We start from the raw sequence: 23734 nt of genomic DNA, 5'->3' as shown, positions 1-23734 counted from the left end.
ATCACAATTTCCACAATAATCCCCGATGTGATCCCCGTGCATACCCACCCAGAGCGGCGGAGCGCGTGTATGCCTGTGTGTGCATGTGTGTGTGTGTGTGTGTGTGTGTGTGTGTCTCCAGCCAAATGTGTACAAACAATGAAGAGACGAAGACAAAGCGGACACACAGCCTGCCTCACACACACACACACACACACACACACACACACGCACACGCATACGCAAACGCCGGGAACTCTTTCTTTCTCCACAATGAACCGCGCGGAGCTCAGGGCTCAAATATCACCCGTGTACACCGAGCACGAGTGGGGAAAAATAGAAACAACGTGTGGGTGGATTTTGGGGATGGAAGCGTGCAGGCCGTGCGGGAGACAATGTGCTCCTGTCGAGTGCGTAAAAGCTCACAGACGCACATCTGGATCACACGCCTCTGGGCAGCTGGGCAACACACACACACACACTTCGACTCATGGGCAAACCCACGCAGTCGACACGGACCCGCAAAAGCATCGTGGGTACGCGAGTGATCCCCTATTGATTCGGGCTAATTATGCACATTGGCGGCTCTCCGTTGCGCCGCGGTGTAACAGTATTAATAGTAATAGTAGAGGCACTGTTGACGCCTTCACTGACGCACCGGATTTTCCATTAGCTGTGGGCAAGCCGCGATAGGCAGGGCGCACAAATGCCGAGGTTCTGACACGGAGCGACGGGAACGAACCCCGTATTCCTCACCGGGTCCAAACTTACTACAGCAGCGGTGGATGGGTGCCGCATCCATTGTGCGAGGCGGAACACTGTGAGAGTGCGCCGCTCGGGCACTCACGGATATATGACAATAGAGGGGGAAAAAATCATAAATCAAAGTTTAACTGTGGTGCACCCTGTTAGACACGAGTGTATCGCATATCGACGCCTGGTTAGCGCTTCCACACACACGCACGCACGCTCCTCACAGCCGCTCCGTTTCCACGCGTAATCAACATGCAGCCGGGCACGGACCCCCCCCCCCCTTTTTTTCCTTTACCTTCATCTCTTCGTTTATTTCCCTTTTCACCGGGTGGGCTGGTTTTCGGCTTCTCTTATTTTCCGGTGGTCTGCCCTCTTTTTCCATCTCTGCCATGTTTCCTCTGAGATACTTCTGTCAATATTTGCGGTGAGGAGGGAGGGGGGGGGGGTGAGAGAGAGAGAGAGAGAGAGAGAGAGAGAGAGAGAGAGGCAGCGGCGGCTGTTTACAGTCGCCAGACGGCGGATGTCTTGCAGCTTTGCAGCGGCCCGTGTGACGCTGGTGATGCCGCCGAGGGCTTGCGGCGCCCGGCTAAGTCAGCCATCTTCTGCCCGTATCCTGCACGGTCCGTGCGCCAGTGGTGAGCCGCCTCTGTGAGTCAAAGGAGAGGTTGAGTGAGGGGAAAAAACGAGACAGGGGGAGGGGCGTCCGCTGAAACATTATATGACGCGTTGAGGATCAGAGGTGGGCTATTTCTTCTCGCTTTCCCCCGTGGAGTGCAATCAGAGCAGTCACATCCACTTAACGCCGCCGCCGCCGCACGGTGACGGTGCCGGCGGCTGCAAACAGGTGCCCGCACACACAGCCACTCAGTCCGGCCCCGCATTGTTCTTCAGGGGGAGTCTCACAACCATAATGACATGTGCTCTTTCTCTCAGTTACAGACTTGAACGCTTCAGACATGGAACACCACAAACTCGAGTCAAGCCTTGAAGTTCTTCTGCGTCTGGTTTCATGTGAAGGAAGAAAGTTTTTAGTTTATCAGCTCTTTATCCAGAGGAACCGAGCAGGTGCAGTGGTCACAGTGTCCTGACTGACCCACTGGGCGCTTTGAGGGGTGCACAATGAAAGTTAATATTAATATTAATATTAATAATTAATATTTAAACAATTTTTGAAGGGTTTAACAATGACTTTGTGTCACGTTCTGGTTACATCGTACCCAGACAATAGCAGTCGGCGTTGCGGGTTGCCAGGTTCGTCTGTTGTTAGGTGCAGCTACTGTAGGCTGGCACTGGGTGAAATGGAGTTTGCCGATCCTGCAGCTGCGTTATTTGTCCCAGCAGCTGAGTGACTGGAGGTGGGCAAAAACCAGAGTCAGTATAGGCCAAGAATTCACTCCATGGACGTAGAGAGTAAGGAGTTCAACGGCATTAAAACGCACGCTGAAATGGCTTGAATCTCCATGATTGGTAAGCTAACTTTCCGAAGGGGCGGCTGTAGCTCAGAGATAGAGCTGGTCGTCCTTGATTCGAGAAATCGGCGGTTCGATCCCCAGCTCCTTCATCCTTGGGCAAGACACTGAACCCGGAATTGCTCCCCGTGCTGCGCCTGGGTGTGTGTGAATGTGGTGTGACGTCTGAGTGAATGTGACAGGTAGTGGGATAACGCCCTGCAGTAGTCAGAAGACTAGAAAGGCAAAGTTCATACCGTACTTGTGTTGTGTCATGTTTACTTAGCTCTAACGGTAACTGTCAGTCAGACTCCTCTGCAGTACTTGTTTTTATGGTGTGATTTGATGGAGGGGATGGGTTCAAACAGGCTCAAACAGACTCCGGTCTCCTGTAAGCTGCTGGGCCGGGTCTGACCAACCTGGCAACCTGAGTGGTGGAATTATGTTTTGTTGTTGGGACTACGATCTCGAGACACTAGATGGAGACTGCTCATTCAACCATATTCAACCAGTGGGTGCTGCAGGTATTAGGGTCATGAGGAGCATCTGGAGCAGGTGCGTGATGAGGATGATGGCACTCCACTCACCTGACTAAAGGAAAGGGTGTAAGCGTAAGTGCAGCCTTCATCAAATCCTTCATCACAGTGAGGGAAACTGTTCTACGGTCGCTCAAAGGCACTTTTCAAGATGTGTTGATTTTGTAACGTCTGATGCACCATGCTTTCACATCAAGTTTGCATTTGTCCTTCAGCGTTGCTTCTTCTCCATCAGGTTGTGCCCGCAGGTTGTTTTCCGTACTTGCAGGTTTTCAACATTTGTTCTAATTAAACATGTTTGGAGGATAGTTGTCAGACTTTTAAGAGACAAGGGAGACAAGGGAGACTGTGGACAAGCAATTTTTTTTTATTTACTTTCAACACATTCTCAAAAACCTGAAAACCTCAAAGCTCAGACTGACCCATAAAAACCTTTTTCCAAGTTATCGGACTGATCTTTGAACATGGACAGCTCCCTTTCAGTCTAAGGTTACAAGAGAAAACCTGGACAACAGTCAGCCAACCAATTTTTTCTTCAACTTTAATTACAATAAATCATATAAGCAATTTATTTGCATGTAGTAAATAGTCTTCACTGTGTTTCCACAGCCTGCACATGGAAACCCTACAGGTGCGCAGCAGACACTTCAGAGAAGCACAGGTGTAACAGATCTCATTCATGGCAGACGTTGTGACGTCATGGTAGGAAAAGCAGGTGCATTTAAGAAAACTGTGCTTTCTCCTGCCATGACAAGTCAAAATGCCTGCTGTCTATCTCTCTCCACATGCAATCCCATACACGTGCATTCAAACGTTTGTTTTTCTACTTGTTTTAATTTGCCGGTGCTCCTGCAGAGTTCATTAAAAATATTGAAATGACACATTTTGACAATGTTGTGACAGTGTCCCAGCATGCTCTTTTACAGCGGGTTTCCTCAGCTAGGGGCCACTTAATGCAAAATAGGGTCATTGCTGGCATATGAAACAGTTACAGATCCCTCGTGAATGATTTTTGCTTTGAGGCTGAATTTACCTGTTTCATCTGTGCTACACACTGTCCTATCTGGAATTACAATGAGTTGGCAGGAGGAAAACCATGCAATGGGGGTGCAGGGGACGCTGCTTATGGCATTGTGACAGTCATTTCAGCTGGAAAATCAGCGGAAACAGGAGCCGTGAACCGTGCCGCGGGGTCAGGGTGAGATGATTGTGTGTTACAGCGCTGGTTTCGCCATGCCTGGCAAACCAGCAGCTCACCTGCATGAAAAGATTCCTTCTTCATGCTGCTGCTCCTCCAGCAAGCAGTCGGTCTTAGCGTGATACAACTGCTGCCTTCTGATTATGCCCTGTGCAGGAATGCAGGTGGCGTCAGGATAAGAATATGTGGAGAAAAGGACTCTTGTTAAAGTGTTCATTGGAAATGCAACAAAGCATGGATTTTGCTAAAGTGTGTTTTTGCAAATTAAAAGAGAAAAAGTGGCGAGTTAGAGCGCACTCACACTGTCCGTCCGTACCGTGTCCCGTGCTTTATGGTACTTGCCCCCCCACCCTCCCTCTCACCCCGCGGCTGCAGGGGGAGACACTCCACCTCCGCATCACACCAACGTGAACCTTTCGCCGCCATTGTTTTAAATGTCCGCGCATGGTCCCTCCTTCTTTTTTTCTATGTCCGAACAGGCGCACAGGAAATAACGTCAGAACCGCTGTAGGCCTCGTGCTCGTGCTCGTGCTCGTGCTCGTACTCGTGCGCACGCTCTTCAAAAGCCCACCTCTCCCTAACGGACCATGGACGGCAAGCGTGCTGCAGCTAGGTGCGGTGCGGTTGCACTCACACTGGTCAAACGAACTAGACTTTACCCGTGAAACCTGTTTGGGCACGGTACGGATGGACAGTGTGAGTGCGCCCTTAAACCCCATGGAGAATCTCTGGAAAATCCTTGGCGACAAAGTAACGGCGAAGAAACCCACTGCAGTTACCGAACTGTAGAAGAGACTGAAGAAGAACGGACCGAGCTCAAAAAGAAAAAGTGATAAAAACATTGTTGAAATCTTCTCTTCTGACACAATGATCACTGTTCTCTAATGTTGCTCTATGCTTTCTTCACTAAATAAAGGTTTTTGTTGAAGTTATTTTAAAAAAAAACATGCTAGTACAGCAGCGGTACAGTCCCAGCAGATATCCTATCACACTCTGAACAATAAAGAATAACAATATTTCAGAACGAACCAAGTATTAATCTCCAGTGTATATGAAATTAAAGCTGTCTACAGCCAAAAGGGCACATGTGAATGCTAAACCAATCCAGAGTTCATCTCATCTCATCTCATCTTCAGCCTCTTATCCGGGGTCGGGTCGCGGGGGCAGCAGCTTTAGTAGGGGTGTCAAGATCTGGTTCTGTCAGTGCCCTCCTCTCTTCTGTTATGTGTGAGTTTGTCTCCCCCTGTCTGTGTTTCCCTGCATGTTCTCTCCCTCGTCTCTGTGTAGGTCCGGTAGGCGTTCCCCCAAGCTGCAGCCTGTTAGCTGATTACCCCAACACCTTAAAAGCCTGAAGCTGGCAGGCATGCAGCGCCGGACCATCGTCGACCCAACCTTTGGTAAAACTATTCCCCCCGGACTGGCATCCCCTCTCTCGTTGTGATTATCACGCTCCCCGTAGTAAGTTGATTAATCGTGTTTGTTTCCTGTTTTCTCTCCGTAGTTTCCCGTGTTCCCGTTTGTCTCCTGATCTCCCGTCGTCTCCCCGTTCCTGTATTCCCGCGTTCGTTTAGTTAGTCTTTATGTTTGTATATCTGTAGTGTTTTTGCGTTTGTCCGTTTATTATATTAAACGTTTATTTTGTACTTTACCTTTTGTCTGTGTCTGCATTGGGTCCACCTTTTTGTGTTATACATGAACCGTTCATGACAAGGGGACCCCAAACTTCCCTTTTCCGGGCCACATTAACCAGCTCTAACTGGGGGATCCTGAGGCGTTCCCAGGCCAGTGTGGAGATATAATCTCTCCACCTGGTCCTGGGTCTTCCCCGAGGCCTCCTCTCAGAGTTCAATCCAGAGTTATTAATCCAGAGTTATTAATCCAGAGTTATCAATCCAGAGTTATTAATCCAGAGTTATTAATCCAGAGTTATCAATCCAGAGTTATTAATCAAAAAACGAGACCTCACGCTCAAAACACTGAACTATTTTTATGTGCACTTGATAAGATAGAAACAGATACTGTTAAATAAATGTTAATTTATGGCATTTTTATACTAAAGATAACATTTTATAAACAAAGTCAGGACAAAGTATGTTCATTTTTGTCTTGCCAGATGTCACACGCGCCCCTCTGGAATAACAAGTTTAAACACATTTGGCCTTTAGCATCTGAACATAGAGTGAGTGTTTGATTTGTTAGTGCATTCAGCAAAGGAGACTGCAGGTCTGTTGTTATGCAAGTTATCCTTGACAGACTTGCTCTCCAGTCCGTTAATAAGCAGACGGAGTAGAGCTCAATGAAAGCACTGTTAAACCCAACACGGCCGGGCATTTTCCAATCCGTGGAAATGTCACTTTGTCACAAGGATCGCATTAGACCAGGGCTGCCCGACCCTGCTCCTGGAGGGCCACTGTCCTGCATGTTTAAGGTTTCCTCTCTGCTCCAACACGCCTGATTCTAATGCTCTGCTCGTTATCAAGCAGCTGAAGTGTGTCACGGGTTTGAAAATCGTTAGATAAAGTGTGTTAGAGCAGGGAGAAACCTAAAACATGCAGGACAGTGGCTCTCCAGGAGCAGGGTTGGACAGCCCTGCATTAGACTAAGCCATGGGTGTCAAAGTGATCCAGTAAAGGGGTTCGTGTGGCTGCAGGTTTTCATTCCAACCAAAGTGATCAAACAAATGAATTTAGACAGAAATGGTCAAAACAACCCATTAGTCCGTACCTTCAAACTCTCATGTATTTTAAATGGAAAGAAAAAGTTGATAATATCAGTTTACGTGAGGATGAATCCAGTTGATTTACACTCGTCGTTTAACTTTAATCTTTTTTGGGCCCTTTTGTTTTTATCACATTTGCTGTTCTGCTTTTGTTGTGTGAGAGACTGCATACACAGACAGATGGATGGATGGATGGATGGATGGATGGATGGATGGATGGATGGATGGATGGATGGATGGATGGATGGATGGATGGATGGATGGATGGATGGATGGATGGATGGATGGATGGATGGATGGATGGATGGATGGATGGATGGATGGATGGATAGATAGATAGATAGATAGATAGATAGGTAGATAGGTAGATAGATAGGTAGATAGGTAGATAGGTAGATAGATGGATAGATGGATAGATAGATGGATGGATGGATGGATGGATGGATGGATAGATAGATAGATAGATAACTTTATTAATCCCCGAGGGGAAATTAGGTCATCGTAGCAGCGGTACAGAGCAATCAGAAATACTTCAAATAAGATAAAATATAAAATACAAAATATGAACAACAATAAAATAGAAGTACAGTATCGCAGATAAAACACTATATTAAAATATGCTATGTGGATTTTAATGTGCAAGTGAGATAAGGTGCATGTCAGTGATCACTTTGAGTAGTGTGAGTTTATTCCCTGAGCGTTGTTGTGAAGCGTCGTAGAGTCTGACGGCAGCAGGTAGGAACTGTTTCCTGTGCTGTTCCTTAAGACAGCGAGGTTGAATGAGTCTGCTGCTGAAGCTGCTCTGAAGCTCGTCCAGGGTTTCATGGAGGGGATGGGAGACATCGTCCATGATCACAAGCAGTTTTGCATCCTGTGCTCCACAACCTCCTCCAGGGTGACGAGCTTAGAGCCAACGACAGACTCTATAATCTCCATTAAAACATACAAATTTACTTGTAAAGAAACAATAGAAAACTTATTGATTGATGAACTGTGCTGACTGTTAAACGCTGGGGGAAAGGTAGAGCTTAGCCGGAAGTGCTCTTTTTTATATTTTAAATATATATTTAAACATTCAATTTAAACAGAAAGAGTCAAACATTAACATATAACACAACCATGGACATAGAAAAAAAAGAACACAACACATGAGAGCTTTTTCACATTAAACAAAACAATGAATAGAGAAAATAAATACAGGAAGTATCTCATATAAAATAGCTTTTTTTAGTTTATATAGTTTATTTCGAATATGTGAAGAAAAACAAAATGATCATACATTAATGGGCAGTTGTAAAGAAAAGGGAAAACAAACAGAGAGAAAAATAAATGTACAATAACAAAGTTTAACAAAGTAAACTGAAAAATATAACTTCTGTTTACACACCCGAAAACTTATTTATTAATAAAAAACAATAATAAATAAATAAACAAACAAACAAACAACAACAAAAACAATAAATAAATAAATATATATAAACACTGACATGTCAGTACATACAGTAGATGTATGTAATAAGCTCTGTTATCATAACTTTCATGCCGGAAGTGCTCTTCATAAAAAGGGGCGCGTCCGAATGTCGTCATTACGTTTCTACGATGACGTAGCGTCTGACGCGTGTAAAGATGGCGGCGCGCAGTGACAGGTCGTGTGTTGTGAAACCTGGGTGTTTATCCCCGCAGTGACAGCATGTTATAAGTGTCAGGGTAGAAATTATTTTAATTATTTTAATTCTTTATACAAACGCGGTTCTGTTTAACAGCGTTTCACGACGGAAGCGGTTGAATTTGTGGATAAAATGCAAACATGGCGGCGGCAGGCACCTGAATGTCACTTGGAAGAAACTGTCTCAAACTAGAAAATTAATAGTTTACACTCACAAGCATCAAAGGTGCAACATGTTTGCAGCTACGTGGTCGCGACTGTCCTGTAAGGCTTGGTCCAGCCGCGGGCAGAGGACGCTGAGTCTGTTCTCCAGCTCGGGACCTTCAAACTGGATCAAAGTTGTGTCCGAGGCGGAGAAGATCGTCGGGTATCCCACCTCCTTCATGAGTCTCCGCTGCCTCCTCAGCGATGAGCTCAATAATGTCGCCATGCACGTCCGGAAGCTGGTCGGGACCCGGCACCCTCTGCTCAACACCGCAAGGTAACGCTGCTGAAGTTACACTGCTTCCTCCTGATCACCACGCTTTCACCTCCATGGTGTCAAAATAAAGTCCTTTAAAGCTTCCTGTTCACCAAAGTGTTTATTTAAATGTCCTTTTAGATGTTCTCCTTTTAACTTATTGCTTATTTTTCATTTCACCTATATATATATATATATATATATATATATCTATATATATATATATATATATATAGATATATATATATATATAGATGTATTTATGTTGTGTCTCACAAGACCCCCACCCAAACATAAACACACTTGACCTTACTTGCAGACGCATCCATAGGATCCCCTTTCATTATTCCATAGGCATGTAGGTAAACAACATGTGTAATCAATAAATCAATACATTCTTTGAGTCAAGCAGCAGCCATCGTCAGTGATAAGATGAAAGCTGATAGGGCTGCACACATGAAAAGCACTGAGTACTTTCCCAGTTGTGGTAATGCAAAGTAAGATGTAAAAGCAAAACACAGTCTTCAAATGATGTTGAGGGAAATGTGCGTTGGTTCGTTCTTGTTATTATAGATTTAATCGACGTATTTGTGTGTTACGATATCTCTACGTGGTCTCATGGGAGGGCGTATAAATAGCACGCCACTTTTCATGACTTTCATGACTTTTCGCGTGCATGTCTACGCATATTAAGCTTTTCACGTGTCATTTAACGCCCGCAGTTCCCCAGGGTCAGGGTTAGGGTTAGGGTTAGGGTTAGGGTTAGGTTTAGGGTTAAGGGTTAGGGCATTTCACGCCGGTTATTTCAGCCATCCTTCACATGAAATATTGATTTAAAAACAACCCTCTGACAGAAAGCTCCACGCAGGGTGGCGGAGAAATACGAACATGCAGGTTTTCCCTCAATGACATTTGTGCGTGAAATGACAACGCCATCTCTGCACTATACAAGTCAATTGAGACTACATGGCGTGAAATGACACGCAAAAATCATGACATGCGTTGTAATTATTTAGTGAGACCAGGCTGGATATCTCGATACGGGACTTCCTCACCATACGATCCCATTGAAAGACGATAAATCCTGTGAATTCTGTTGAATTACCACCTCGCCTTACTTTAACATCTGTTTATTTATATCAAGTAATGTCGATATTGTGATATTTTTCTCATATTGTGCAGCCCTAATTGCTACCAGATGCAACAATGAGTGTATTGTTGTCGTAACAACCATCAAATGAATGCATCGTACTTATTTGGCGTGCATAGACTGCTGAGGAGCATGTTGCTGAGGGGAGTTTTGCACAGACGGAGTGTGGTGTAAGCAAAGTAAAACAGTCGGACTCAAACCCAGGAAATGCGCGGTCTTCACCGGACAAGGTGGCGCTCAGCTCAGACCCTGACATGTGATTAGTGATTAGTGTATTGTTGGTAAGCTCCGTGGTTTCAGGGCTGTCACGTGCTGTGTGCGCGTAGACTACAAAATTGGATTGATTGCATTGATAAAAGGATGAGGGTAACCGCGGAGACATCCAATTCCCATTTGTTAACCGCTTAACTGGGACTGGTTTTCGTTTCCCATCTCTGACCGCTAAAATGCTAACCTGGTTGTTCTATTTACTGTTGGCGGCAAAACTAGAGCTGATGACGGTAACATCTTTGGGTGAGTGCACTCTTCTGTGTATCAAATATATGAATGGTGTTCCCACTATTCAATTCAATTTTATTTATAGTGCCAAATCATAACAAAAGTTATCTCAGGACACTTTACAGAGTAGGTAAAGACCACACTCTGACTTATTCATGATTTACAGAGACCCAACAATTCCCCCGTAGAGTACGGTGGAGACTAAAACCTTCACTATAACAGACAGGAACGTCAGACAGACCCAGCTCTGTGGAGGACGCACATCTGTCTGCACCGGAGAGAGGAAGAGAAGGAGAGAGAGAGAGAGAAAAGACGGACAGATGGACAGAGAGAGAGAAAGACAGACACAAAGACAGAGAGACAGACCCTCTTCCAGTAACTATAATAATATCTATAGTAATGTGAATATGACTTATTAATACAGCAGAATAGTAGAAACAAGCACAGCTAATGTGATAGAATATAATAGCAGCAGGAAGCGTCATGCCAGCCAGCTTTATGTAACAGTTTGCTCCCAAACATTTTCTCCCTACTCTGCCGTCCACCCATCACTCTCTGCCGTGTGTGTGTCTGACTGAGTGACAAGTGCGCTGCGGTTGCTTCTTTTCCCCTTTTCTATTTTATGGCGGATGGCAAACAGCGTTGAGCTGCATTGCGGCCACTTAGACTGCAGTCACTGATCTGCTAGGTAGCTTTTTAGGAGAAGAAGAAGAATTCCTTTTTATTTGTCCCGCCCGAAACACACACACATGCACAGACAGGACCTATATACATGCAATAAATGGAGAGATGTCAGAGCGAGGGGGCTGCCAATGGCTCAGCGCCTCGAGCAGTTGGGGGTTCGGTGCCTTGCTCAACAGCAACTCTGCAGTGCCCAGGAGATGAACTGGCACCTCTCCAGCCACCAGTCCACGCTCCATTCATGGTCCACACAGGGACTCGAACCAGCAATCCTCCGGTTCCCAGCCGAGTCACCAATGGACTGAGACTGGACTGACTTTTTCAGGTTCATTCATGTATTTTGTGTTTCTACTAGCACATATTTATACGCTTAAATATCCAAAAAAACACTTTGTGTTACTCCTACTGCTCATGGCTGCTGCACCCTGTGTCTGAGACGCTCCGTCCCTTATTACTGCCGCTAACATGTAGCTACATGTAGTAAACAGTGGACTGTGGAGCAATATAGAGGTGGTTTCTTCTGTCAGAAATCACGAATAACGCTTTAAATCAAACACAACACAACCGGACATGTTGTAGCAGGCGTGTGCTCTCAATTTAGGGAGTAATGATCAACGCATACGGTCTGTGTTTTAAATAAAGGGAGTGTCCTTGCATGAATGCTTTAGTTTCAGAGAAAAAGAAAATTGATCGAACAAAGAGGCACGACTGAGCTTAAACTATGCAAGTGCAAGTGTAGCACCGTTACCAGTTCCGTCGATAAATCCAGTGTACATTGATTTCTCCTGCAGATGTGAGCAAAATACAAGTAAGTTACCTCTTTGGGGTATGAATCGACTTGATTAGATCTTCCTAAACAGACTTATGGCCATACCAGGTAGGGCTGAGCGATATGGCCCTCTTCTATTCCAATATAGGTCATTTCATTTCCTAATACAATGCAAATGTTTTTATATCCAGTACTTAGCTAGACTCACAAAAAGCCAATTGATTTGTGATGCAACTGCAAAGCCACAATTGTGTATTGATGAAGGAGGAGCCAGAACAGGTCACACCTGAGTTTTCTTACATCTTATCAAAGAAATCCGGAACTTCAAGATCCAAGGAAAGAGAACGAGACGAGAGAGTGCACAAACCCAATCCCGCCATGCAGACGGACAGTGTTGGAAACAGGAGCCCAAGGGTGTAATAACCTATACACCTAAATCTGATATGACAATCCATTTGGGTGTTGTAGGGGGGGGGGGGGGGTGGAGGTGGGGAGGGGTGACAGTCTGACTCCTCACTGTCAGCTTGGGTTGGCTGGTTCGTATTTCCCACTGTGTCTCCGCCTCAGACGCGCGGCAGATAAAAATATCCACAATAGCAGACAGGCAGACCCTCGTGGAGTTGGGTTTCGGTTTTTCCTTTCCTTTCATTCTCAAAAACTGCAGCTCAGCTAACTTTGCCCCAAAGTCTGCAGTTACAGCGAGGGGACTGCGGCCCGGGAGGAGAAACTTAACTTGCTTTAAGGACAGTCCTTGAGAGTTTGACTTCCAATAGTGTTTCCTTCCACAGTTTTCTCGCCTTTTCTTTAGAAATCTCAAGCTTCATCTTCAATACCTTGATCGATACAATGACCATTAGAATAATTTCTACCTTATATGGTTTTTCCTCAAACAGAAAATTGAATCAGCCCATTCAAATTTCACCAACTCTCAGTGTATTTTCACTGGAGGTGTGAGATTTCAGCATCACAATTGTGTAAGTCGCAGATTGGAGCCCAACTGTCACAGAGAAACGTTCCCACTTCAGCAGAAGAACGTAAAAAACGGCCGTCTATTGTCAAACTGTGTGCTGTGCATGGCTGTGAATGGAAGTGGCTTTGGATAAAAGTGTCAGCTAAATGAAATGTAATGGAACTAAGGGCGCACTTACACTGTCCATCTGTACCGTGCCCAAGCAGGTTTCACGGGTAAAGTCTGGTTCGTTGGACCAGTGTCGTTTGACAGTCTCAAACGACGGGTGTTTGACGGCAAGCGGTACCGCTCCTAGACGCGGTACGCTTCCTGTCGAGGTGGGCTTTTGTAAGGCACGTTTGTGCATGTACGAGCACGAGCATGCGCGCGCGTGTACGAGCACGAGCGTTCACACGTGTACGAGCACGAGCATTCACACGTGTACGAGCACGAGGCCTACGTTTCTGACGTCATTTCCTGTGCGCCTGTTCGGACATAGAAAAAAGAAGGAGGGAGCATGCGCGGACATTTCAAACAATGGTGGTGAAAGGTTGACGTTGGTGTGATGCGGAGGTGGAGTGTTTACTGCAGAAAAAACTGAAAAGATTCAAAAACAGTCGACAAGGCACAAAAAAACTCAGAGGTCTCTGGAAAGATTTGTAAACAAAGCCACGCATCGCCATGACGTCATCAATGCGTGTGATGTGTTACGGCGTGATGACGTATAGGCAGCAGGCAGCATTCGCCCAGGCCCAGGCCAGCGGGGGGGGAGGGAGGGGGGGACAAGTACCCTAAAGCACGGGGCACGGTACGGATGGACAGTGTGAGTGCGCACTAAGCTTCGTCAAGATATTTAAAGTCGTCACTGCCAATGGGCAACCTTGATCTATCTTCACAAGAACAATGTATCCTCTTGCTTCACCATCAACTATTTCCTCTAAAACCTCTGAAAACTCATAAAAACATGCAACATTAACTTTGATTGTTCAATATTTAATCATGAATATTTAAAGTTTAGGGAAAAACATCCGTTCTTCTTCTTAAAGGTACGGTGTGGTGGTTTTGACCACTTGTAGCACTACGGAGCAATGTTTTTTGTAATTTGGTTTGATTTTTAATGTGCACCTGCAGGGCGGATCACGTGCACGCACACATGGGTGATGTCGTACCTTTTTCCTCCGATGGTTTCACATTATTTCACTGACTGACAGGCGGGAATTTGCCCCCCAAAAAGGCAGCAATGGATGGGAATGGGAAGGAGGCGAGTGCTGGAAAATAAACACGGATGTAAATCTAAACCATGCAGCTTTTGAAATATTCTAATACACACAATACTCTGCTGCTGCTGACGGAGCAGACACTTTAAGTTTAAGTGGGCGGGATGTGAATTCAAGTCACAGTAGATCGTCCTCAGCGTTCTAATCTGTCACAATGGGGGATGGCCTTCTCCGTCATTGTTCAAAACATCGATAATGGAAAGTATTCTGAATGTGATTAAAATATTTCTCACTCCTGATTGGTGCATGGAAGTGAATGCACTCATTTCCAGCTGAACCCCTCTCTGTTCAAATAATAGTGAGAAGAGCGTGGAGGAAAGCCCAAATACATCCGTCTGTTGGGTCTGACGGGCGACACGGTGGTGTGGTGGTTAGTACTGTCGCCTCACAGCAAGAGGGTTTGCATGTTCTCCCTGTGTCTGCGTGGGTATTCTCCGGTGCTCCTCCCACAGTCCAAAGACGTGCAGGTGTTAGGTTGATTGATGACCTAATTGCCCTTAGGTGTGAATGGTTGTCTGTCTCTGTTTGTCTCTATGTGCCCTGCGACAGGGTGGACCCCGCCTCACGCCCGATGTCAACTGGGATCGGCTCCCATTGACCCCAATAGGGACAAGCGGTTGAAGATGGATGGATATGAGTTAGGTCTGACCTAACACCCTTTTGAAATACGATTCCCGGGTACAAGCGCCCCGTTGAATCAAAACAGACACAACGGCCGAACATGTGAACAATCACGATCAACTCTTTGGTCAGTTAGAAACCTTTTTTATCGAAGAAAGAGGTAAAATGACGATTACGTTATTTTTTAAAAACTCAGATCTGTTCAAACAACAGGGAACACGGCGCTGCGGCGTGGACTCGGACCCGGAAATCATATTTTGAAAGAGCGTTACGTCACGACTTAACAGCCGGATAAATTCATTCATTTATTCATCTTCAACCGCTTGTCCCTGTCCGGGTCGCGCGGGGCTGGAGCCGATCCCAACTGACATCGGGCGTGAGGCGGGGTACACCCTGGACAGGACGCCAGTGTATCGCAGGACACATAGAGACGAACAGAGACACACAACCATTCACACCTACGGGTGATTTAGAGTCAGCAATGAACCGAACACCTGCACGTCTTTGGACTGTGGGAGGAAACCGGAGAACCCGGAGAAAACCCACGCAGACACGGGGAGAACATGCACAACGCCACACAGAAGGGCCCCAGCCAGGGACCTTCCCGCTGGGAGGCGACAGTGCTAACCACCACACCACCGCGTAGCCCAGCCGGATAAATTGCTCAAGCAAAATATCCAAAACTGTAACTTTTGTAGATGATGATGTCAGTTTATTTTGCTCATAAATACAAGCTGATGAGAAAATATGTTGTTAGAGTCTCTTAAAAACAAACTCCAAAAATCCTTTTCAAGGCAAGAAGCGCGTTCCCCCACCACAGAGAACTCCCCGCTGCGAGAACCCCGTCCTGGAAATTGTATTCAACTATAAACGTATGATCCTTATCTCTCAAGATATTCGCTCTGCACAAGAAAAGTGCAGGCGCGTTCGTTCATTCTTTCGATAGTGAGGGGGAAAAACACAGACAGAAGATCCATATGCCACCACACACGCGGGGTCACACATTTGCATGCATTAATTCCAAGCCCCCGCATACGGCGACTAAAGTTCCTGAATTCCTGTGCTGCAGTTGCGGAGCAGAAGGCGTGGTGACCTGCTCACAACCCTTTAAAATGACAGCGGCCCATTTCTCTCGTTCCGCTCCCGCTCTGAAGCCCTCGACCGTCTCTCCTTCTCCACATCATCCTCGCCCCACCCCTATGCGGGAGGGCGGTTGTGATTGATTGATGCATGCCGGTGCGGATAGTGACATAAATATTAATCATCTGCCACCCTCAGGCCACTGGCTTAACCGGACTCCCCAAGAGGAGAGCGGCTTCATCATTCTTGCTCTCCGTCCGTTTCCTGTTCAGCGGGCGATCTCTCTGCGTTCACCAGTGCACCAGGCTCTACCCGGTTTCCCAATTGAGTCCAAATTTAGAGTGACCATAAATAAATCCCGTGAGCTGCGATGAAAGACGGCCCTACATAATGTCAGCTGTGTCGTAAATTTTTTTGGGGGGGAAAGCAGCGTGAGGTGCTTTATGTATTTTTGTGAACATAGCTTCAGGGTATGTGTGTGTTTTCCCCCTTTCAGCACCAGAACACTGTGAATCACCAGTGTATTTCTCCTGTCATCCTCGCTGGCATGCTCATTTCTGTCTGGCCTCTGTTCCCTCCATCCTCTCTCCGTTCCCTCCCTCTCTTCACGCTTTATCTCTCACATCCACTCTGTCTCGGGTTCCTCCACCTCCCCCCTGTGGTGCAGGGGTGGGTTAGAGGGGGTGGGGGGCCGGGGGTGTAGGTGGGGTGGTGAGGCCGGTGTCTGGGCATCGAGCGGAGGGGGGGGCGTGGCCGCTTGTCTGCCTCGGAGCCCCTAACGAGAGCGTGATTCATGGCACAAGGGGCTCCCATAGGGACAGGATTAGAGTTGCTCTGTCTAACCGCTCCCCAGAGAGCGTAAAAAGATATTTAATCTGCCCACAACGCAGGCAGCTACCTCTGGGCTCCATGTGCGTCTTTGTGGGTGTTTTTAATGTGCCCCCACCACCACCACCACCACCACATCCCCACCTCCTCCCCAACCAAACCCAAAAGAATACATGCAGTCCTGCAAAACAGATCCATGATGATACTACGCACAGTGCACACAGTTCAGCATTGCTTTCACATCTTGCAGTACCGTTTGCGTTGTGTCATCAATAGGCAATAGGCTTTTTGTTTCATCCTTTGTTCCATCAGAATGGTACTGTTGTTTAATTAACGGCCAGGACCTGAAGTCCATTTCCAAAAGAGCAAAAAGCATAAAACTCATGTGCAGGTCTGAGCTGCCAATGTGTAGTGTTTGTATATGTATTATAACATGTTGTAATGGTCATGTGTGAATTATTCATTCATTCATCTTCAACCGCTTGTCCCTGTCGGGGTCGCGGGGGGCTGGAGGCGATCCCAGCTGACATCGGGTGTGAGGCGGTGTCCACCCTGGATAGGACGCCAGTCTATCACAGGACACATAGAGACATAGCATTTTCGTTTTTCCTCATTGTGTCTTCACGTTCCTTTCAAACACAGAAACAGACGTAACACAAACGCATTTAAAGCTGCTATATAAAGATGCCTGACATATATCGGTACAGATAGATTATGGGCTGAGTATGGGCAATTTATATTATCATGTATTATTCTTATAATGAAATTATAGGTGATAAATTGTCACTATTGTCATGTTTAGAACGTCATTGTCCTGTCTTTTTTACATATAAACTTGTATTTATATCTGTACTTTGTTCTTTTTTCTTGTCCTTGTGTTTAGCTCTATGTCTGTATCTGCAAATGTAAATTAAGAGAGTGGCAACAAGCCGGAGTCAAATTCCCTGTATGTGTAACACTGACTTGACTTAAAGCTGATTAATTCATTCTAATTCTTAATTAAGTCCCATAATACGAAGCCAGATTGCTTTTATTGACTTAACAAGTGCAGCGTCTACGAACTGTGATACAGCGTGTGGTGGTATGAACCTTTTCAAAGTCGGTTTGCGATCCGATAATATTGAGAATGCACGGACACGTCTGATTGGACAGATTATGTCAAAGCATGTAATTTCAGTTCCGTGTAAAGGTTTTTCACGTTTTGACTTTACTGGAAAGAAAGAAATCCAATTTTGAAGAGTCAGAACTGTTGTTGCGTTGTGTAACTGAGGGCGCACTCACACTGTCCTTCCGCACCGCGGACTTCAGGGTACTTGTCCCCCCCTCCCTCTCCCCCACGCGCCCCAGGCCCGTTTGTACTCACACTGCCTGGGCCTCGCGCAAATGCTTCTTGCCTGTTCATACGTCATCACGTAACACGTCACACGCGTTGATGGCGTAGACCTCGGAGTTTTTGTCGACTTGTCGACTGTTTTTGAATCTTTTCATCGACCAAATCTGCAGTAAACACTCCACCTCCGCATCACACCAACGTGAACCTTTCACCGCCATTGTTGTTGTTGTTAAATGCCCGCGCATGGTCCGTCCTTCTATTTTCTATGTCCGAACAGGCGCACATAAATTACGTCAGAACCACCGTAGGCCTCGTGCTCATGCTCGTGCTCGCGCTCGTGCTCGTACATGTGCAAACACGCTTTACAAAAGCCCACCTCTCTCAGACGGGCCGTGGACGGCCAGCTGGCCGCAGTTATTCGCGGAGCGGTTGCACTCACACTTGTCAAACGCACCAGGCTTGACCCGGTTTTGGCCCGGTGTGGAAGGAGTGGAAGTGTGAGTGCGCCCTGAGTGTTTTCAGTTAGATATTGTTACATCAGCACTATGGAATATTACATTTTTCATCTTTGCTCACTACGTTCAAGCCTTTCTTACCCTCAGGTGTGCATTCACTTCAGATTATGAACTTCTCTTTAAACTGTAAAAATGGGAAATCAGTGTCGGCCATGAGCAGGTAATTATCATTCCCGTTATCGGCTGAAAAAAATCCATATGGTGCATCCCAACTGCTGCAATCGATACTCTTACATTAACAATGGCTCAAAAGACTAATTGTAATGTGAAATGGATCGTTCGTAGTAAATTCCCACCCAGCTATGCATCTCCCCCCAGCTCCATGTAGCATTCAAGCGTCTTTAACTCACTGTTTTGGTTTTTGTTACCCGTTTACAGTTTTGGTTCAGTCCCGCCCCTTTCAATCATAATTAATCTGCATATTATTTCCCAAATGACCCGTTATGATAAGCAGCTCTTGCAATGCACTTCACACTGGGTACGGTAAGCTGCCTTGAAACCAGCGGGACTGCTTCTCAACACAAAGGAGAAAGAGCCTTATATGTTAGCCAACCACCTAGTTTCAACTACGCATACTGGATGTTTTCAAGCTGTTACTGGTTCTTAAACATTGCTCATTAAAGCAGGAAGAAGCAGTGGGAGCAGGTGTAACTGGACTCAGGCTCTTCACAACAGATGGCAGCAGGGCGCAGGGAAAGATGTTAGAAACGTGAATGCGACATGTTGCTCCACTTTTTAGAAATCCTTAAAAAAGCGAGGTTGGACTTTTATTGTGACATTTAAACACTGAAGAACTGAGCAATCTCTAGTGTGTCTGATTTTATTGTCAAGGAAAAAGCTTTTCCTACGGAGCTGATCGTGTGTGCTTATTAAGTAAAGTATGCCTTTGAATTACTGACGCAGTTTTGACGTTTGTCTCTTTGTGTTTTCATCTACTGATGGTTTCTCTTTGCAGGGGCTTCGTCTACGACAACAGGAACAACCTTCAGATGAGGGGACTCGTTGTACTGCTGATGTCCAAAGCTGCAGGGCCGAGCCACGCAGCCTCCGATCTTCTGGCTCAGGATATGGTCTGCGGCATCTACCCGAGGTAACACCGTCACCAGGTTGTGTGTTCAAAACTGCATTGTTTTACGCAAGAAGGCAAGTTTGGGACTGCAGGTTCTGTGCCCATTACTAATGAGATCCATCAAATGCCCGTCCTGTAAGCTGTTCTCCTGGCTTTGTTTTTGGAGATTGGTTGATGTTTCTCACACTTCCTGGCATCCGTTACACTCCCTGAACACGTCTGCAGGTTTGACTTTACAGCTCTGGACGGTGCGAGTATCAACATCAGCAGAATATACTGATGAATCCTCCTCCTGTGCGGGAAATTCCCTAATGCCTGCTAACTGCGAAAAGTGTAATGTAAAAAAAAAAAATACATGGCATTATGAGGATTTTCCCAAATGGTGTCTACCGTGTCTAATTCCGGCGCGAAATCATCCCATGGTCTTTTTTCGGCACATACATACATCAAATACGGCATTTAGACAGTTTTTTTTCATATAACAGCTATTAACAGAGAAAACCCGGAGAGTCGCTAACAGCCTGACTTTGCTAACACTGATTAACTCGGTACGGTGAAGGCATTAAAACGACTTTTTTAACCACTAATAATGCTCAAAATTACACCAAACCACCCTATACAGGGTCCCTACACAGAAAACAAAGCACCAATGGGCTCCTTCCTTTTGGATTGACTTTGGTTATCGACTTGAATGGACTTTACTATGAGAGGAGCGGGTACAGGGGCCAGTTGGTAAGTCTTTAAAACACTCTTTTAATAAAGTCTGGGTTCACTAACGACGTTATTGATGCTTTGTTGTGTGTGTAGGGACTCTTCTCATGCTGCTGCAGAGGTTTGCTGTTATTTTGAGCAGCATTAGTGGTTAAAAAGACGTTTTAATGCCTTCACCGTACTGCCCCGAGCTAATCAGTATTAGCCACTTCCGCCTATTAGCGACTCTCTGAGATTTCTCCGTTAATAGTTCATACACGGAAAAAATCTCGATGGGATATTTGATGTGCGCCGAAAAAGACCATGGGATGATTTTGCGCTGGAATTACACTTTAACCTCAGTCGTAGGGTGTGTTAGGAGTTATGGCCATCAGGGCTGCAAGAGATGAGAAAATGTGCAAAAACGTTGCCAAATATCGCGATAACGATGTAGAAACAGATATTAAAGTGTGCTCAGTTCTTTTCTTTTTGCTACTTCCAGGATACTGCTACAACAAATTGCTTGCTGAAATAAAAAATATATATTTTCCACATTCTTTCGTTGAATAAATCGAACACAAACGGCACCATTAAAAGAAACAGAACGCTAATTACATTTTAAAGTGTCTTACGCGCTGTGTTTATGGCGCAGCCCTTATGTTCAATTCATACCACATAGTTTCCACCAAGCAACTTCTTCAGTTTAATACATTAAAGCCGAGCTGGTAATTCAAATCCACAGCTGTGTGTTCACACCAGCAGGCAGATCTTCCTCTCTTCCACATGTTTCCATGCTCACGTGTGTGCTGGTGGGAGACAACAGTGGGCAGTAAACATGTGTAACGCCGCATTGTAGAGCCATAAATGTGCGTGGCAAGCAGACCAAGTAAGGCGATGCCACTTTTGTCCCTGTTACACGGCTGCTGAAGGATAAATAGGGAAATAAAAGCCTTGTGTCAGGTAATTCTATCTTGTCCTCTGTGGTTATCATCCATATCAATTCCTGTAAATGAAGCGCTACATCATCTTGCGAATGTGATGGAATGTGGGGGTAATATAACCACAGTTACAAGATGGGACGTTTTTATTTTATTTGGTTATTTAGAGATTTTAGATTGTAGCTAATGGGGGGGGGGAAGCCTCTTTAAGTAGTTTCCTGCAGTTCCTGTTTTTAAAAACCTATGTATTATATTATTATAAGGAGCTGTTTTGGACTGAAGAATTACTCTTGCTAGCATCCTTATCGGGGCTGTAGAAATACGGTATATGTATGTTTCCGCCATGCTAGTGGCGTGGCTCAATGGATGGCAGTTGGTCGGTCGGCTCACCATTTTGGTTCAGATAGAAATATCTCAAAAGCTGTTCGACAGATTGCCAGGAAATATTGTACCAACGCTCATTGTCCCCAGAGGATTTGACTAGATTATCCCCCATTTGACATTTATGGTCATTTAAGGTCTTTGTGAACTACGGTGATCCCCTGACTTTCCATCTAACAGCCAAAACACACGGGACAAGGGTACGTCGCATCACGTAGGCAAGGGACAGCAGGGTTTTACCCATAGACTGTATAAAAAAGGGACGTAGCATACCCGTCGGGGTCCGTTCTCTCAACTTGATCCATTCGTCCTCGCCTACGGGAGTCTCCATCTTGTCAGACTTTGACTCCGCCTCATTTTCTATTACCAAAAAAGGGCATGTATGTGACGTTGGGGGGAGGGAGATACGTCCATCTGGCTGACGTTTACCTCCGAGGAGAAGTGAGGGCCAGAGGCTAGCTGTCACTCAAAGAGCATGTGCAGCTCATTATTCATAATCTTTAACCTCCAATAAAATAAAAACTAGCCCCTCCCCCTCAGTGTTGTCATGGAGATATGACCTAGACATACAGACTAGAAAAGTTTTTTGTACCAGGTCTTAAACAGGTTTAATGATGCTGTGAAAACGGCCTGTTTAACATGGGGGTCAATGAGAAACTGCTCTGTTATGCAAACTGCTCCTAGTGGACAAACACTTCCTTATTGGATCAACCAGGAAGTCGCTTTGGTGGGGGCTTGGTTTTTCCTCCCTGCCACACACACACACACACACACACACACACACACACACACACACACACACACACACACACACACACTAGTAAGGTAAATCTGTAAAAGTGTGGCTGCTGCCAGTTTCACTGCATGCATATTGAGTTTTGCAGTGATAATGCAGTTGGTTAGGAAGTGTAAGCTACATTAACTGTTACTAAATGAATTAACTGAACCATTTTAACTACAGGATCATGGATATACATTGATCTGATTGATTCATTTTAATGTGAAGCGTAAAAACAACCATAAGGTTGCTCTGCCGGCCCACATTGCCTCTGGTACAATGAGGTATGTAACATAATCATTTTAAACAGATTGTACTTATTTCTTACACTGTTCTGTGCAGTGTTTACCTGTTGCTGCTTCACATTGAGAGAAACGAGGCTTCCTTGGTCCATGTAGCAGCTTTAATTTGAGATAATGGATGCACTCTGCTGCGGGCATTTATCTAACAAACAGCTTAGAGTTGTTAACGGTGAGCGTCACAGCCTCACACAGTGGCGAGCGTGGCTGTCGACTCCTTAGTTCTGTTACAACGTAAATGAAAGAAAATCGCTTTATGAAATTTCTGGGATAGATGCAGCATATTGATCGTTTTCTACATATTCAAATGTGGTTTTAATGCACTGCTGTTAAAATGCTTCAGGTAGCACCCCAAGGTCCTCCACCCTCTACCACACATTGACTACCAGCACGCAGCTCTGAACAGGCACGTGGGCGGGTGCCAAATGGTTTCCAGAAGTGACTGCTGTGTTTGGCGTGGCCGTGCGCTGAGTGGCTGAAAGGCTTCTTTCTTAGTGCTAGCTGGCACAGGGCACACGTGTGTAGCGGAGCCGTGTCTTTGCAGAAACATCCTAATATTAGAACTAATTAGAATAGCCCGGGCGCCATGAAAGCGTTTGAGGTCCAGTCCTTTTTTCAGGCTGCGAGGGAGAGCCATGTCTCACGCTCACCTCTTGTCACAACCTGGCATCACTGTGGCACTGGATCACTGAATCCAACATGCAGCATTCCCTCACTCACATGTGATGGATAGCACACACACACACACACACACACACACACACACACACACACACACACACACACACACACACACACACACACACACACACACACACACACACACACACAGCATGACTTGATCACCTCATTTGCACTATCTTGCTTTCTCTCTCACCCCAGCAATCCCCCCACCTCCCCTGGGCTCATTAGCACCTCTGATGGAAGAGATGCAGGGATGGAGGGAGTCGAGGTGAGGAGGGTTTAGGGGAGTGGGGGGAGTGTGTGGGGGGGTGATTGAAACCTCCGGGGGATGGTCTCCTCCCTCCTGACAGGCAGCATTTGTAAAACATTTCCCACTCGGCTGCCTGACACTGATGATTCACCAAAGCACCACCATGATGGATGGATCGATGTATA

General features: G+C 45.8%; 2 protein-coding genes across 2 annotated transcripts in view; one reads left to right on the top strand and one right to left on the bottom strand.

Moving 5' to 3' along the window:
• Nucleotides 1-1361, bottom strand: part of sobpa (sine oculis binding protein homolog a) — a 50295-nt gene extending 48934 nt beyond the window's left edge. Inside the window, exon 1 of the mRNA XM_083924949.1 lies at nucleotides 1028-1361. Within this exon, the coding sequence (XP_083781075.1) occupies nucleotides 1028-1123 (96 nt within the window). The 5' untranslated portion in view covers nucleotides 1124-1361. The remainder of the gene's footprint in view (nucleotides 1-1027) is intronic.
• Nucleotides 1362-8272: 6911 nt separating this feature from the next.
• pdss2 (prenyl (decaprenyl) diphosphate synthase, subunit 2) overlaps nucleotides 8273-23734 on the top strand; it is a 30495-nt gene continuing 15033 nt past the window's right edge. Inside the window, exons 1-2 of the mRNA XM_083924920.1 lie at nucleotides 8273-8780; nucleotides 19416-19550. Coding sequence (XP_083781046.1) covers nucleotides 8533-8780; nucleotides 19416-19550 — 383 coding nt within the window. The 5' untranslated portion in view covers nucleotides 8273-8532. The remainder of the gene's footprint in view (nucleotides 8781-19415; nucleotides 19551-23734) is intronic.

This window comes from Echiichthys vipera (genome assembly GCF_963691815.1).
Source record: "Echiichthys vipera genome assembly, chromosome: 12".
NCBI lineage: Eukaryota > Metazoa > Chordata > Actinopteri > Perciformes > Trachinidae > Echiichthys > Echiichthys vipera.
Note: the sequence above shows the minus strand (reverse complement) of the source record. Positions and strands in the feature narration are given on the sequence as shown.